At 57.5% G+C, this 13616-nt stretch overlaps 1 protein-coding gene across 2 annotated transcripts in view; it reads left to right on the forward strand.

The window, feature by feature from the left end:
- The window catches only part of KNDC1 (kinase non-catalytic C-lobe domain containing 1), a 65618-nt gene continuing 52002 nt past the window's right edge, over positions 1 to 13616 (forward strand). The window contains exons 1-3 of one of the 2 annotated variants that reach the window (XM_027063466.2): positions 1 to 293; positions 7193 to 7391; positions 7949 to 8007. In XM_027063466.2, the coding sequence (XP_026919267.1) occupies positions 192 to 293; positions 7193 to 7391; positions 7949 to 8007 (360 nt within the window). In that variant the 5' untranslated portion in view covers positions 1 to 191. The remainder of the gene's footprint in view (positions 294 to 7192; positions 7392 to 7948; positions 8008 to 13616) is intronic. The other variant, XM_027063464.2, reaches the window with a different exon arrangement.

Below are 13616 nucleotides of genomic sequence, written 5' to 3' on the forward strand. Positions count from 1 at the left end.
AACCGAAGCCCGAGCCCGGCCGCGCGCGGAGCCGGAGTCCAAACCGGAGCCCGAGCCCGGCCGCGCGCGGAGCCGGGCGCAGGGCCCGCGGGAAGGCCCAGGCCGGACGGGCGCGGCGGGGCAGGGGCGCCGGCCGGAGCGCGAGGCCCCAGCGCTGGCCGAGTCCGAGGCGCCCCCCGCGCGCCCGCACGATGCAGGCCATGGACGCGGCCGTGGCGGATTTGTACGAGGAGGACGGCAAGGACCTAGCGGGCTACGACTTCGAGCCGCTCCCCACTCTGCCGGAGGACGAGGTGAGCCCGGGCGCGGTGGGCCCCGCCTCCCCCCACCTGCTCCTAGGGAGAGTCCGAGGGAGGGTGCCCCCGCTCCCAGGACCCCTGCCCCTGGCCCAGGTCTTGGAGGCCGCCCTCAGCAACGCCCCGTCAGCCTTTAACATTTTCGCTTTGAGAGGACAGGACCCTTGGAATGTCAGCCCCACGGGACAGCAGTGGGTGGGTGGTCACTGAAGAAGTTGGGTCCTTCCACGGTGAGGGTGGGGGCTCCTGATTATAAACGTTGGATGGATGAGTGTGGGGTGGGGCGTCGTGAGCGGGAGGGGGTGGAGCACTGTCCTCCTCCCTGCCGGCACCCTAGGAGGTCAGTGGGAGGCACTGGCCAGCAGAGCGCAATCAGGCCGGCCTGCTCAGGAGCTGGGTGGGGGGGCGGGGGAGCCCCCGGGACTGAGGGCTGCTGCCTGCACACAGAACAGCAGAGGCCTCCGCCCAGCATCCAGAGTCCCGAAGCATCCCCCCTCCCAAGGCTCAGAGGGACCAGCAGTCTCCGCCACATAGAGCTTCTGGTCATTAACTGGACAGGTGCCCACAGAACCGATTTGCCTGCACCTCTTGCTTCCCCACGGCACCCGCAGGCTGAGGCCTGGGGCCAAATCAACAAGCCGGGTCCCTCCATGTGATAGGTGGCCCCCCGAGAAGGCAGCCACTCCCAGGAAGACCCAAGGCTCTGGGGTCTTGGCAAAGGAGGGCCTTCCAAGCCTCTAAGCAGGCAGATGCCCCAATCCCTGGGCTTCTGTGCTCACTGTGGAGGGATCCTGGCATCATGCAACCATCCACGGAACGGGCTGTAACCGGCATGTTGCTGATGAGGACCCTCCAGTGCCCACGTGGGCGAGACTGGTGGCCAAGAGTTAGACACGGCCACCACCCTCCTAGAGCAGATAAGGGGGTTCCTAAGGACCTAGCCACAGCCCCTAGGGCCCTCTGCCTTCTGCCTGCCATCCCCCCACACACACTTTTGCAAGAAGGCTGGCTGTTAAGGGCAGGGTTCATGACATGGTGGCCCTGTCCTTCTGGGGAGCAGAGCCTGCCGTGGGAACCCCGTGGCTGGCCTGCCAAGAGCCGCTGAGGCCGGACCCGAGGGTTGGTGTGCCCCCCCCCCCCCCCCCGCCATGGTGGCCTGGATTTGGTGAGAGACGAGGCTGCAGAGAGGGAAAGCTAGAGAATAAATAAACCTCTGGGCATTTCCATGGCTTTGATGCAAAAAGAAAGGGTGCGCCCAGCCCACAGCCTTCAAAATCTCCCCCAGAGGACACATTTCAGTGTGTCTGTTAGAAGACTCACCTCCTAAGTCACCATCCAAAGCAGATGGAGAACGTGGCTCTTTGCATCAGCGACCCCATCCTCTTAGGGCCTCCTTCGTGCCCTGTGGCTGGCGCCAAACAACAGCAGAGCCGGGATTCAGAGCCAGAGCCGGATCCCCGCCCACGGTCTGTATCCCCGTGGCCCTGCTGCCTTCGCCGGGCTGGAGGGTTCCCTGGTGCCCCTCTGGGTTGGAGCAGCCCCCTAGCTGGGCACAGGGCATACGGCTGCAGGGTTCCCATCATCCTGTGACCGAGGCCTCCAGATGAAGTGGGATGCCACTGGGTTAGTAGCAACCATTGGGAAAGCTCAGATGAGCCCTCCAAACTTCTTTCACCTTTTGGGGGAGACAGGCACTGTCTTTGGGCATGCTCCCGTAAAATAGGAAGCCTGTCCAGCTCAAGCCTTGGAGCCAGACCAATGTCCTGTGCCTGTGAACACACCTGATCCAGACTTTATGCTTCCTGCATTCATTCAACTCGGTTGGTGTTGAAGGTTTTCAATCCCCATCAGAGTCGTGTGACTGCACCTGCTAACATTATGGCGTCAGGTTGCACCTAAAAAGCCATCCCGTGTAAGGTGAGGGGGTAGCCAGACTGCAACATCACCCATACTGACGGAAACCCCGGAAAGAGCCAGGACAGAGAAGACACAGGGCATCTTCTCACCCATGGAGGGGTGGTGGGTGCCAGACCCAGGACATGGACAGACTGCACAAGACATGGGAATTACCATTTTTATAGCTGATTATAACAGCAGACTGCACGACAGGCCAGGACTCCCCACGAGCCCCAGGGAATGTCCTTCCCTGGTTGTAACCTCAGGGAAAATCCAAATGGCCAGTGAACACATGAAAAATGTTTGCCTTCATCAGTATCAAGGAACGCAAAATACACCGCCGTGAACACCTGTCCGCAAGTGCTAGATGGCAGGAACTGAAAGACTGTACGGTGGCCACGTCAGCAGGGACAGGCATGGTGGCAGACCCCTTGCTGGTGGCAGTGTCCCAGCACTTCCACTCTGGGTGTGTGCCCCGGAGGGTTCTCTCAGCTGCAAACCACCCGGGCCCGTGGTGAGCGGGCCTGAGGCCCTGGGGGCTGTCGCCCCACCTGTCCCGCTGCACTGGTCGCAGCAAAGGTCAGGATGAGGGACCAGGCAGAGCAGCGGCTGCTGGAGGGGCAGATGCCAGGCCTTCTGGAGGCAGGTGATGTCACCTTCAGGAGCCTCCAGGGGACAAGGACAGGGCAGACTTGGAGGTGAAGTTGGCACCGGGGCAGGGCATCTCCGGGTTTCTAGACTTCCCTGCGGTGTAGGGGGCTTTCCTATCCCTTCCGGGTTCTGTGAGCATCTCCCCAGCATCCATGCACTGGGCGCCAGGCTGGGCCCAGGGATGTGAAGGTGGGTGGGGGGCAGCCTGTGCTGCCTGGAGGCACCCACGGCTGTGGGTGCCCTGTGAAGAAACAGATATTCCCACTGGGCCCTCCGGGTCCACGTGATGACCCCACCCAGACGACACAGAGCAGCAGGCGACTGGGGAGGTGAGGACAGCTTCGTGCTGGGTGACAGTCCGGAGTTGGAGGGGGGCGCTTTAGGGCAAGCACCCCCAACGGGGTACTATGCAGACCTCCCCAGCTTCCTCCAAGCTGCCAGCAGGCCCCGAGATTGTCCACAAGTGTCCTCAGCAATGATTTGGGTTTCTGTTGAGGGTTCCCATCACGATGCTCCAGGGTTGAGAAAAGTAACATACGAGAGTATGTTTGAAATGGACAATAACCATCCACGGTCCCTGTGGGTCCCCACGTAACCCTGATTCACAGGGTTATCTCTGATGGGGTGGGGGGTCTTCGAGGCACAGAAGCTCCTGGATGGACCCACTTTGCTATAACCAGACAAGCGTGGTCAGGTGGGAAGCCAGCCCTGCCCTGTGGCTGGCGAGGGGCTTCCCTGGGGACCAGCCTCCCTGAGGAGCTCCCCTCCTCCCAGCCTGGACAGGACAGGGTTTGTGTCTGCACAATCGCTAGGGAAGGACAGCTCACAGGCCTGCTCACAGCCAAGGCAGCACCTTGCTGGCCAACAGTGAGGGGTGGGGTTCCAGGCCCTGTGGGCTCTACTGAGTTTTGAAGAACCTTCTGGGCCTGCGCCGAAGTCTGGGTCTGTACCCGAGAGGTAGAGCCACCAGAGGCTGCCCAGCAGTGACAAGGTCAGGTCACGCTGGCAATGGCAGGGGACGGCTGCGGTGTGGGAGGCCACGAACCCTCCGGCCTGTCACAGGCCCTCACGGGTGCGGGTCTGTGGCTGCTCTGGACGGGGGACTACAGACAGGCATCAGTGGGAGCTGTGGCCGGTGTTTCTGTTCCCAGCCCGTCACCTCCTTCTGAAACGTTGCCGCGGCCAGTGGAGCCGCGAGTCCTGCCCTGGGGCCCGTGGTATCCGGATCCGGGCCCACCTGGCAGCAAGGCTCAGAACCCACAGGACCCGGAGATGGGCACAGACGTGCAGGATGCCCACGTGGCTCTTGTCTGTCAAGGTGGCTGGGGGTTCTGGTGGGGACGTGCGCTGAGGGAGCAGAGTGGCTGGCACGGGCTTCCCCGTCTCTCACCCCTGCCCGGCCCATTAGCCAAGCCTCAGCCCTTCTGCCCTCCTTGGGCCGTGGATTCAGGCAAGGGAGGGTCATTCCAACAGCCAGGGCCGGAGCAGGCAGAACGGAAGGGTGGGTGGCAGGCCCCAGAGGACAGGTGACCAGGGAGGCCATGGGTCAGGGTCCCCCAGCACTTGGTGACCCCCCGCCACCGTGCTGGTGTATGGGAACCAGCGGCACATCTCAGCCCCGCCCTGGAACCGTGTGTCAGCTGAATCGTGCCTTCCCGTTGCAACAGCTGGGCTTTGGAGGGGCTGAGAGCATCTTGTCCGCGAGTGGCAGCTTCCGCCGTGTGCCAGAAGCAATGACCCACGGAATCCACCCCGTAAAGTCACACAGAGAATCCGCCCCCCACCGCTTAGATGCTCCCACCGTGAACAGGCACTGGGGGTTAGGGGCCTCCCCGCTCACGGGGCATCTTCCAGCTGGGCCAGGGGCCCTCGACCCGAACAGGAAGTCAGGCTCTGGGCCGTGAGATGCCCCCGGGGAGCACCCGACCTGGGCTCCCTTCCCCTGGCGGCACATTCAGTCAACACCCGTGCAAGCTGGTGCCTGCAGCCCATGCAGACACCGCGAGCACAGCATCAACAAGGTGCCTGCGGTGGGGACCGGCTCACGCTCGCGCCGTGGGCTTCGTTCTCCTCAGGAGCGTAAACCCAGGCTTTGGGTTGTTGGTTAGTGTGTGTCTACTTGTGTGGTCGCGTGCATGTGCGTGTGCACGCGTGTGTGCTGTGTGTGCACGTACACACTGCCAAGACGCCTCTTTAACGAGGCCCCACGAGCATCCCTGGGCTCTCCTGCGTCCTGGGGAGCCCACGTGCTGCAGCGAGGGCCCTAGACTGAGCCAGATCAGACAGACCTTTCATCCGTGGACCTCAGAGGCTGGGAAATTCAGATTTTCCGGTTTGCCAGCCTCCTCCACGCCCGAGTCTAATCCTGTCTTCTGCTTTGTGCCCTCATTCTCCTTTGAAAACTCCCAGACCACCTTCATCACAGGGCTGCACGCATTTCTGGAACCTGGCTGGCAGCTCTGACTTGGATGTGGGTGAACCCCGTGGCCCCGTCTTCTTGAACCAGCTTCCGATGGGCTGGGTGCCCTTCCTTCATCCATCTACCCCACAGAAAGAGCTGGAAGGGCCTGGGGAGTGACGTGGAGGCCTGTGCTGAGCTCTGAGGAGGAAGCAGATGGTGGGATGTGCCAAGTCACGTGGGCACAGGCAGCCCAAGCCCGGGTCCCCTCCTGTCACCTGCACTGCTGAACCCCAGAGGTTTGGCCAAGGTGCCCGTGGGGGCCAGTCCCTGATTTTTCTTTCTTCTTTCTTTCTTCCTTCCTTCCTTCCTTCCTTTCTTTCTCTTTCTTTCCTTCTTTTTCTTTCTTTGTTTCTTTCTTTCTCTTTCTTTCCCCCTTTCTCTTTCTTTTTTGTTTCTTTCCTTCCTTCTTTCCTTTCTTCTTTCTTTCTTTCTCTCTTTCTCTCTTTCTCTCTTTCTTTCTTTCTTTCTTTCTTTCTTTCTTTCTTTCTTTCCTTCTTTCTCTTTCTCTTTCTTGGCTTAAGCTCTTTGTCCCCTTTGTCTGTGGTTGTGGGGATTCCTTGCAATACAAATGGGGGAAATTCAAGGGCAGGAGCTAGGAGACTTTCCAGGCCTGGAGGGCTTGGCCACATGGGGAGAACACTCCGGTATGCTGGGAGGGGTGGGCAGCTGAGGCTGGAGAAGGAGGGGGCTCCGTCTCTCTTCTACACCATCTCCCCCACCCTCCACCTCCTCTCCTGACCCCACGCACATGCTTCCTGCAGGCTCCAGCTCCCAGCCTGGCTCCCTGAGCTCCTCCCTCCCGAGGGCCGGTGGAACACAGTCCCACAGACGCACAGAGGTGACTAGGGCATTGAACAGCAGGCCAGATTAGGGCCTCGAGATCCAAGGTGTCTGACGTGTGGCAGTGTGTGTGTGCACACTCAGGGTGCACGTACGGGTCTGAGTGTGTGCATACAGGTATGTTGTGCACGTGTGAGGGTGTGTATAGCGTATGTGTGAATGTATGTGGGTGTGTGTGACTCGGGATTGCACAAGTGTGCATTTAAGTGAAAGTATGGGTATCTGAGTGTGTGTGAGACTGTGTGGCATATGCCTGACCACTGAGGACACATCAACTCATTTTATGAGCGTGTTGGTACATGTGTGATTTGCATGTGTGCATGTGAGTGCACATGTTGGTGTAAACCCACGTGCGTGCGTGCACAAGGGAGGTGTGTGCGTGTCTGACAGCGTGCAGGTGTCCGACGTGCATACATTTGGAGTGCGTGTGTATGTGCTGGTGACATAGTCACAGCCGGAGTCTAGTCGGATGTGAACGCTGAGCCCAGCACAGGGAGGCCTGGGGTCTGGCCGGCAAGAGAAAGCCCCTTGACCTGGGTCCTCCGTGCACCGCCTGGAGCACCTACTCTGCTACGGGCTTCCCGCACACCGTGCACTTGTACACGTCGGCTCGTCTCCACCGGTGCCCACGTCTTGCTTACGACCTGAAAGCCCTCGGCGTGCCCACCGAGCCACGGGTGGTGAGCCTGTGGGCCGGGTGCCTCCTCCAGGGGGCTGTGGGGTGGCCAGAAATTCTGGGACAAAGAACTAGGTCCCGACCACAGGAGTAACACCTGTTCCCAATGATATGCTGGTCATTTTGCCAAATACTCTGTGGCTTCTGGCCACAGGGGACAGTGGGCTGGGTGACATTCTGGGTTTGTTGTTTTTCCTTAAAAAGCCTTTGCCTACAACCCTGTTTCTGACATAAAGTGAACCGTCGCCGCATGCTGTCTGCTTCCCTGGAATCGGTCTCGACGTGGGGGTGCCGGGCCTTCCCTGGGGAGGGGGCCCTATGGCGGCCTGGGCCCGTCCCCAGACCCGTCTCAGCCGCGGCCTGTCTTGGCAGGAGAACGTGTCCCTGGCCGACATCCTGTCGCTGCGGGACAGCGGCCTCAGCGAGCAGGAAGCGTGGGCCGTGTGCCTGGAGTGCAGCCTGTCCATGAGGAGCGTTGCCCACGCGGCCATCTTCCAGACCCTCTGCATCACGCCTGACACCCTGGCTTTCAACGCCAGCGGGAACGTGTGCTTCATGGAGCTGCTCAGCGGTGAGCCCGGGGCGGGGCGGCAGGGGTGGGCCGCGGAAGGTAGCTTTGGGGCACAGTGTGGACACAGGCGCCCTGGGCTGGCCCAGAGCAACAGAGCCCAGGCCTCCCTGGTCCCCTGGTGGGATCTCCAGCCCCGAGGACCGCTGAGGGAGAAGGAGGCGGGAGGGCCCTCGTGCACGGTTCACGTGGTCCCCGCAGGGACGAGCCGGGGGCTGCCAGCTCCGAGGCATCCGGTCCTGCTGGCCCACAGGGAGTGCACGTGCAGAGGGCATCGTAGCGGGCACAGGAGGCCGCCTGACATCCGCCTCCAGTGTTCCCGTGGCCTCCCCTCCCCGCCACTGTGCTCTTGGGACCGTTTCCCCACACTTAACAGTGAAGAGTGAGGTTTTCCCTCTCAACCGCTGTTTCCTCAGGGACGCGGGGACAGAAGGGGGTCGGGAGAGAGCCATCGGCCCCCGGGAAGCAGGAGGTGACACGCCTCCCTCCGGGCTGGCGGGTCTCTCTTCACCCTGGGCGTTGTGGGCGTGTGACCAGAGCCTTCTCTCTTCCGTCCCCAGATGACCCCGAGGGTGCCTTTGTTCCCCCGGAGTTCGATGTGACCGGGAACACCTTTGAGGTGGGTGGCCAGGCCGCTGGGGCTGGGGCACCTCTGCAGGGTCGGGGGGGCTGTCTTGGGACACCCACCTTTGTCAGACTCAGGGTCCCGATGGGGCAGCTCGGCTCTGGTGATGGCTTGCTGTCTGGATGTGCGCTTGTCATGACAGCTGTAGAGTATGTCTCCCGAGTGCGAATTTACTAGATTTAACTTGCTAAAAGCGTCTGGAACTGGCAGTGGCGGCTGGCGGGGAGTCACAGTTTCTCGGGGAGAATTAGCGGAGGGTGGGTCGTGGCACCCAGAGGAAACACGTGGCCTCTGAAGCATCAGTCCCCAGCGGGAGCAGCAGCCACAGCAGGCTGCTGTGGGCCAGCATCACCAAGGCCCCCCGGGCCCCCCCCCCCCCCGATCCTTAGAATGGACCCCGGGGCCCTGCTGTGTGCAGGCGCGGGAGGTCCAGGTCGGGCACGAAGGAAGGGCTGGAGAGCCCAGCTTTCCGCAGAGCCCCGGCCCCTAAGACAGTGGAGAAAACGAAATCACTTGTTAACAAGTAAGTGTTTAGTTACAAACTCAAAACTGTAGATGAAAACACATTTGCTTAGTGACATTAGGTTACGTTTTCACCCCCAAATGAGAGTTTTAGGATTGGCTCCTCCTATGCTCAATTTTCCTTTAAAATAAGCTGGAACCCAGCCCCTCGCTGAGAGAGAGGCCCTTGTCCCAGCTCCGCTGGCAGCAGGACGCAGGCCCGAGTCGCTGGTGGGTCAGGTCCCTGGCTTCCCTGAAGGGTCAGCACCAGGTCCGCGTGCCCTTCTGTTTGTGGCCGTTCCCGTCCCTGGTCTGTGCCCAGGCTTCTGCCTTTTCACTGCATCTTTAATGTTTATTTTATTTTATTTATTTTATTTTATTTTATTTTATTTTGAGAGATAGATAGATAGAAAGAAGGAACAGGGGAGGGGCAGAGAAAGAGGGAGACACAGAATCAGAAGCAGCTCTAGACTCTGAGGTGTCAGCGCAGAGCCTGACGCGGGGCTCGAACGCACGGACTTCGAGGTCATGACCTGAGCTGGAGTCAGATGCTGAACTGACTGAGCCACCCGGGCGCCCCTTCACTGCATCTTTAGAACCGAACCGGACACGACACTAAAGCCCAGAAAGTAGTGATGTCCTCCGCCCCCGCCCCCGGTCCGCCGGCCAGGCTCCTGCACTCCTTCCCTGTCCCCTCGCGGTTCTGTGCCTAAAAGCAGTATCGTTTCGTTCGCGCTGTTTTTAACATTCTAAAACGAGCATCAGCTGCGATGCGTGCCATCCTCTGGAACTTCCTTTTACGCACTTCCGCGAAGATTCATCGGACCACGCGCGCTGTCATTGTCACCCCTGTGAAGTAGCGAGCCTCTCCGCCCGCGCTGCGCCTTCTCCGTGGGTCTGGGCCGCAGCTCCTCCGGGGCGTGAGCCCAGCGACGCGGCGGCCACACGTGCGCTCCGGCCGCCCGCGGGCCCGTCTCCTCGTGCTTTTCTTCAGAGTCTCACCGTCTTGCCGGGACCGTAAAGGTCTCGTCTGTAACTTGTCTTCACACCGTCTTTAAGGCAGCGAGCGGCTCTCAGCCTCTTTGGCTCTCGGGACCCCTTTACGCCCCTGCAAATCTCAGAGCAGCCAGAGCCAGAGAGCTTCTGTTTGTGCGGGTTACGCCCACCGGTCCGTGGTGTAGACCAGGGCTGAGACGTGGGAAGCGGTTACCTAGTAATTCACTTAAAAATAGCATTAAACTGCTGCCTGTTGACACACAGGACGTATTTCTATTAGCAGTAGCAGCATTTTCCCAAGAAAACAGTGAGAAGAGTGGGGCTGTTTCACACATCTGCAAGCCCCGTAGCGCCCTGCTCTGTGGAAGCCAGCGTGGTTTCCACGGCAGCGTGCGGCCTGTTGCGATGGCACCGCGGGTGTACCCCGGAGGGTCCAGGGTGCGCTCGGACTGCACGACACAGAGGCGGCAAAGAACATGACCCAGTCACCCTGAAAACCGTTCGCCCCAGGAGGGGCCCCTTGGAGGTCTCCTGCCTTAGTATAATCTCCTCTCAGCCTTAATATAGTCCAATTTATTCATGTTTTCTCTCGTTGTTAGTACTTGTTGTACCTTAAGAAACCTCGCCACCCCCAAGGTCTAACAGAGACATGCTCATAATTTCTACATAACTGACTTTTTTCTGTAGCTGAGGTAAGGGCCCAGTTTTATGCATTTCCCTGTGGATACCCGCTCCTGGACATGCCAACCCCGATGCTGGCCACAGCCGCTGTGCACCCAGCTCTGGACAGCAGGGTGGGCTTCCCGGCTCCGTGCTCCCGGCCCCTGCCCCAGACCCAGCCCTCCCAGCTGGGCATCCGCTCCTGTCCTTTTTCAAGTGTTCTGACTCTGCTCAGCCTTCACTCTTGCACGTCAATCTGAGAATTAGCTATCAGGTTCCACAAAATCCTCTGCTGAATCAAGGGGCGTCTGGGGTGCTCAGTCGGTTGGGTGTCCAACTCTTGGTTTCGGCTCAGGTCACGATCTCGCTGTTCATGGGATCAAGCCCCACATTGGGCTCTGTGATGACAGCACGGAGCCTGCTTGGGATTCTCTCTCCCTCTCTCTCTACCACCCCCCCACTCTCTCTCTCTCTCAAAATAAATAAATAAACATTAAAAAAACACCTCTATTGAATCTGTCCGTCACTTTGGGGAGAATTCAGTCATTATAAGTTCTTCTCCATAAACACTTCTTCCTTTTCATTTATTTAGATCTCAGTAACATTTTTTTCACTGTAGGAGTCTTGAATATCACTTATTAGTTTATGCTCTTGAACTGGATATTTTCTGCTTCTATTCTAAATTGATGGTCATCTTGTCATTGCATTTTTCTGCTTGTTTGTTGCTAGTCTTTGGAAACGCAATTCACTTTTTATCTCAATCTTATGTCCATCCACCTTGCTAAACTCATTCGTTATTTCCCATAACTTACAGATTCTTTAGCTTTTCTATCTAACTGACCAGGTCACCAGCCTGTGCAAAGGTTTTGCATCACGTCTCCCTTCTCATCCTGCTCTGTGCCCACAGGAGCCGCAGCAAGGTGCCAGGTAGCACAGTGTAGTGGGCCCGCATCCTGCCTCAGGGACACGGGGCTCAGAAAGTGCTGTTTCTCCCCTTCTGGGGGGAAAAGCCAGGGTGGCGTTTGCTACATGCCTGCCCTCTGTGCCATGTCCTATCACGAATGTACCTTAGGTTTTACGAAAATGTTTCTGCACCCTTTGAACTGATCATTGAGATTTTTAATACTTACGCATTTATTCTCTAATGTCAATTCATCCTTTCCTGCTTAGAGAAACCAGGCCGGCTGTCTTATCTTCTTGGTGCACTGTTGCATTGGATCTGCTGGTGCTTAGTCTGGGGTTTCGTGCCATTTCCGACTGGTACTGGGGGCAGGGCCCTCTCAGTCTGTGCGAGCGCCCCTGCCCCTGCCTGGGAGGGTTTATGTAACAACAGGGCGCACTGCTCCTGGAGGGCTGGTCCCACTTACTTATGGGGCCACCTGTTCCCTTTGAAGGAAGTTCTTTCAGTGCTGCTCAATTTTTAACAGTTACAGGGTCCATCTATTTTGTATTTCTCATTGAATCAGCTCTCTGGTAAGCTGAATATTTCTGAAATGTACCCATTTTTAATTGTTTTTTAAGTCATCGGCGTTTGGTTGTAGACAGTGTCCCTTCTTAGTCCCTGCACTGTCTGTGGGACATTGGATAATTTAAATTCTCTTCCCTTGCACTTGTCAGTCGCACTGGGGGGTTTTACTTTGTTAGTTTTTTCAAAGAGCCCACTTTATACCACATGATCTTTCCCGATGTGGTTTCATTTTCTTTTTCAACTGATTCTGCTCTACTTTCCATTCTCTTTTCCTTGTTTTGAGTTTGGTAAGTATTCCTTCCCTAAAATAAGTTGGACACTCAGCTCATCTGTCTTCAGCCTATCTTCCTTTCTAATATGAACATTTATATCCAAGGCTATGAATTTCCCTCAAAACATGGGTTTAGCTGCATCCTGCAAGCTTTGCCTTGTAGCATGTGTAGTATTTTCTACTTCTAAGTATTTCTTTTAATTCCCACTGGGATTTCTTCTTTAGCCTATGAGTTGTTTGGCAACAAGAACGGGTTGAGTTTTGTCTGCCTTTTTTTGAGGTGTAATACACATACAGAAACACACATGTCACAAGCATGGCAGCACCCTATGGGGTGCAGGGCCAGGTGGGTCCATTATAGAGTCCACAACCCAGCCTGTCCACAGTGACAAGCAGGGTTCCCAAGTCTTAAATGCTTCACATCTCTAGAATCTTCCTATAATGAAAAGTTTTGTTTTCTGAGTTATCTTAATTCCCAATGGGTGATAGGTGATTTTCTTTGTTTTTCCGTCCATGGAGCAAACAATCCTTCTTACCTGACACGTGAAAGGGGCCTGCAGAGTGCACCGATGCCTTGGTCCCAGTGTTTGCATGGGCCCATGCATCCCCCATCAGCCCTGTGATTCCAGGGTCTCTGTTCTACTCTTGTATTAGCTTCATGCTGGTGCCTGTCCCTGGGGCTGTCAGAACATCCCTAAGCGTCACATCTGGAGACCCCAGGAATAACTGCACGTGTCACGTGGGCTCGTCAGGTCTGCCCAGGCATCTGTTCCTGCCTGCGTCCTGGGGTGGCAACCCCCTGCCCATAGGAACCACGGTGGCAAATGTGTTTTCTTAGTGCCACTGCTGCTGTGACACCAAGACGCCTCTGGCCCTGACCTCTGTGTCTCTGCACTATTGCGCGGGTGCAGCCCGTTGGACCACTTGCTGGCCGTGTCAAGACTGAGCCCATCCTCTTGCCCACCGCACACCTTCCAGACCTCTAGTTGGCACAGCTCATGCTGCTGCCCACCAGCCCCTGCTGGCCTGGTCTTGCCCCCACATCTGCCCCAGAGAGAGGACAAAGATAGGTAGCAGTCCTCAAGTCCTCATACTGAATTCCCCCTTGTGACCCTACCCCACCACCCACCCACTGCTGGGCTGACCCTTCAGTCTCCCTAAAACCCAAGATGCATGGAAGCTGGCCCTCCTGGGACCATCCTCTGAACATCTCAACCCTTGCTCAGGAAACCCCAGAGATGGGCTAGTTTCCAAAAGCTAAAACTATGACCCATGGCCAACATTCAAGGCCTGCCCCAGGCAAGCCCCCAACTGCTACAGGAGTCTTCTCTGGACCTTATCACCCTGAGTATGTTTGGGTTCCAGTGGAGCCTAGCCAGGATGACCTCAACATCCGCCACCCACTATTACTGCCCACTGCCATTTGTCCACAGACATGTATGTCAGGCCTCACAGTGAACAGAACAGATGGGCTCCTGCCTCACGGGAGTCATGGTCTTTCACAGGGGATAGACTTGATGTAGGCAGTGGGCTGGGTCCTGAGAGAGGAGAATGGGGCCTTTCAAGGAGATGACAGGGTCCCCAGCCAGGCCAAAAGTCCCTGGAGGCCACTCTATGAGAAAGTGATATTCAGGTTGGAACCTGAAGGGTGAGTAAGGTTCACCAGATTGAGACCTGGGAGGGGCTTCCAAGACCGAAGGAAACGTG

This window comes from Acinonyx jubatus, chromosome D2 (assembly GCF_027475565.1).
Source record: "Acinonyx jubatus isolate Ajub_Pintada_27869175 chromosome D2, VMU_Ajub_asm_v1.0, whole genome shotgun sequence".
NCBI classification, from domain to species: domain Eukaryota; kingdom Metazoa; phylum Chordata; class Mammalia; order Carnivora; family Felidae; genus Acinonyx; species Acinonyx jubatus.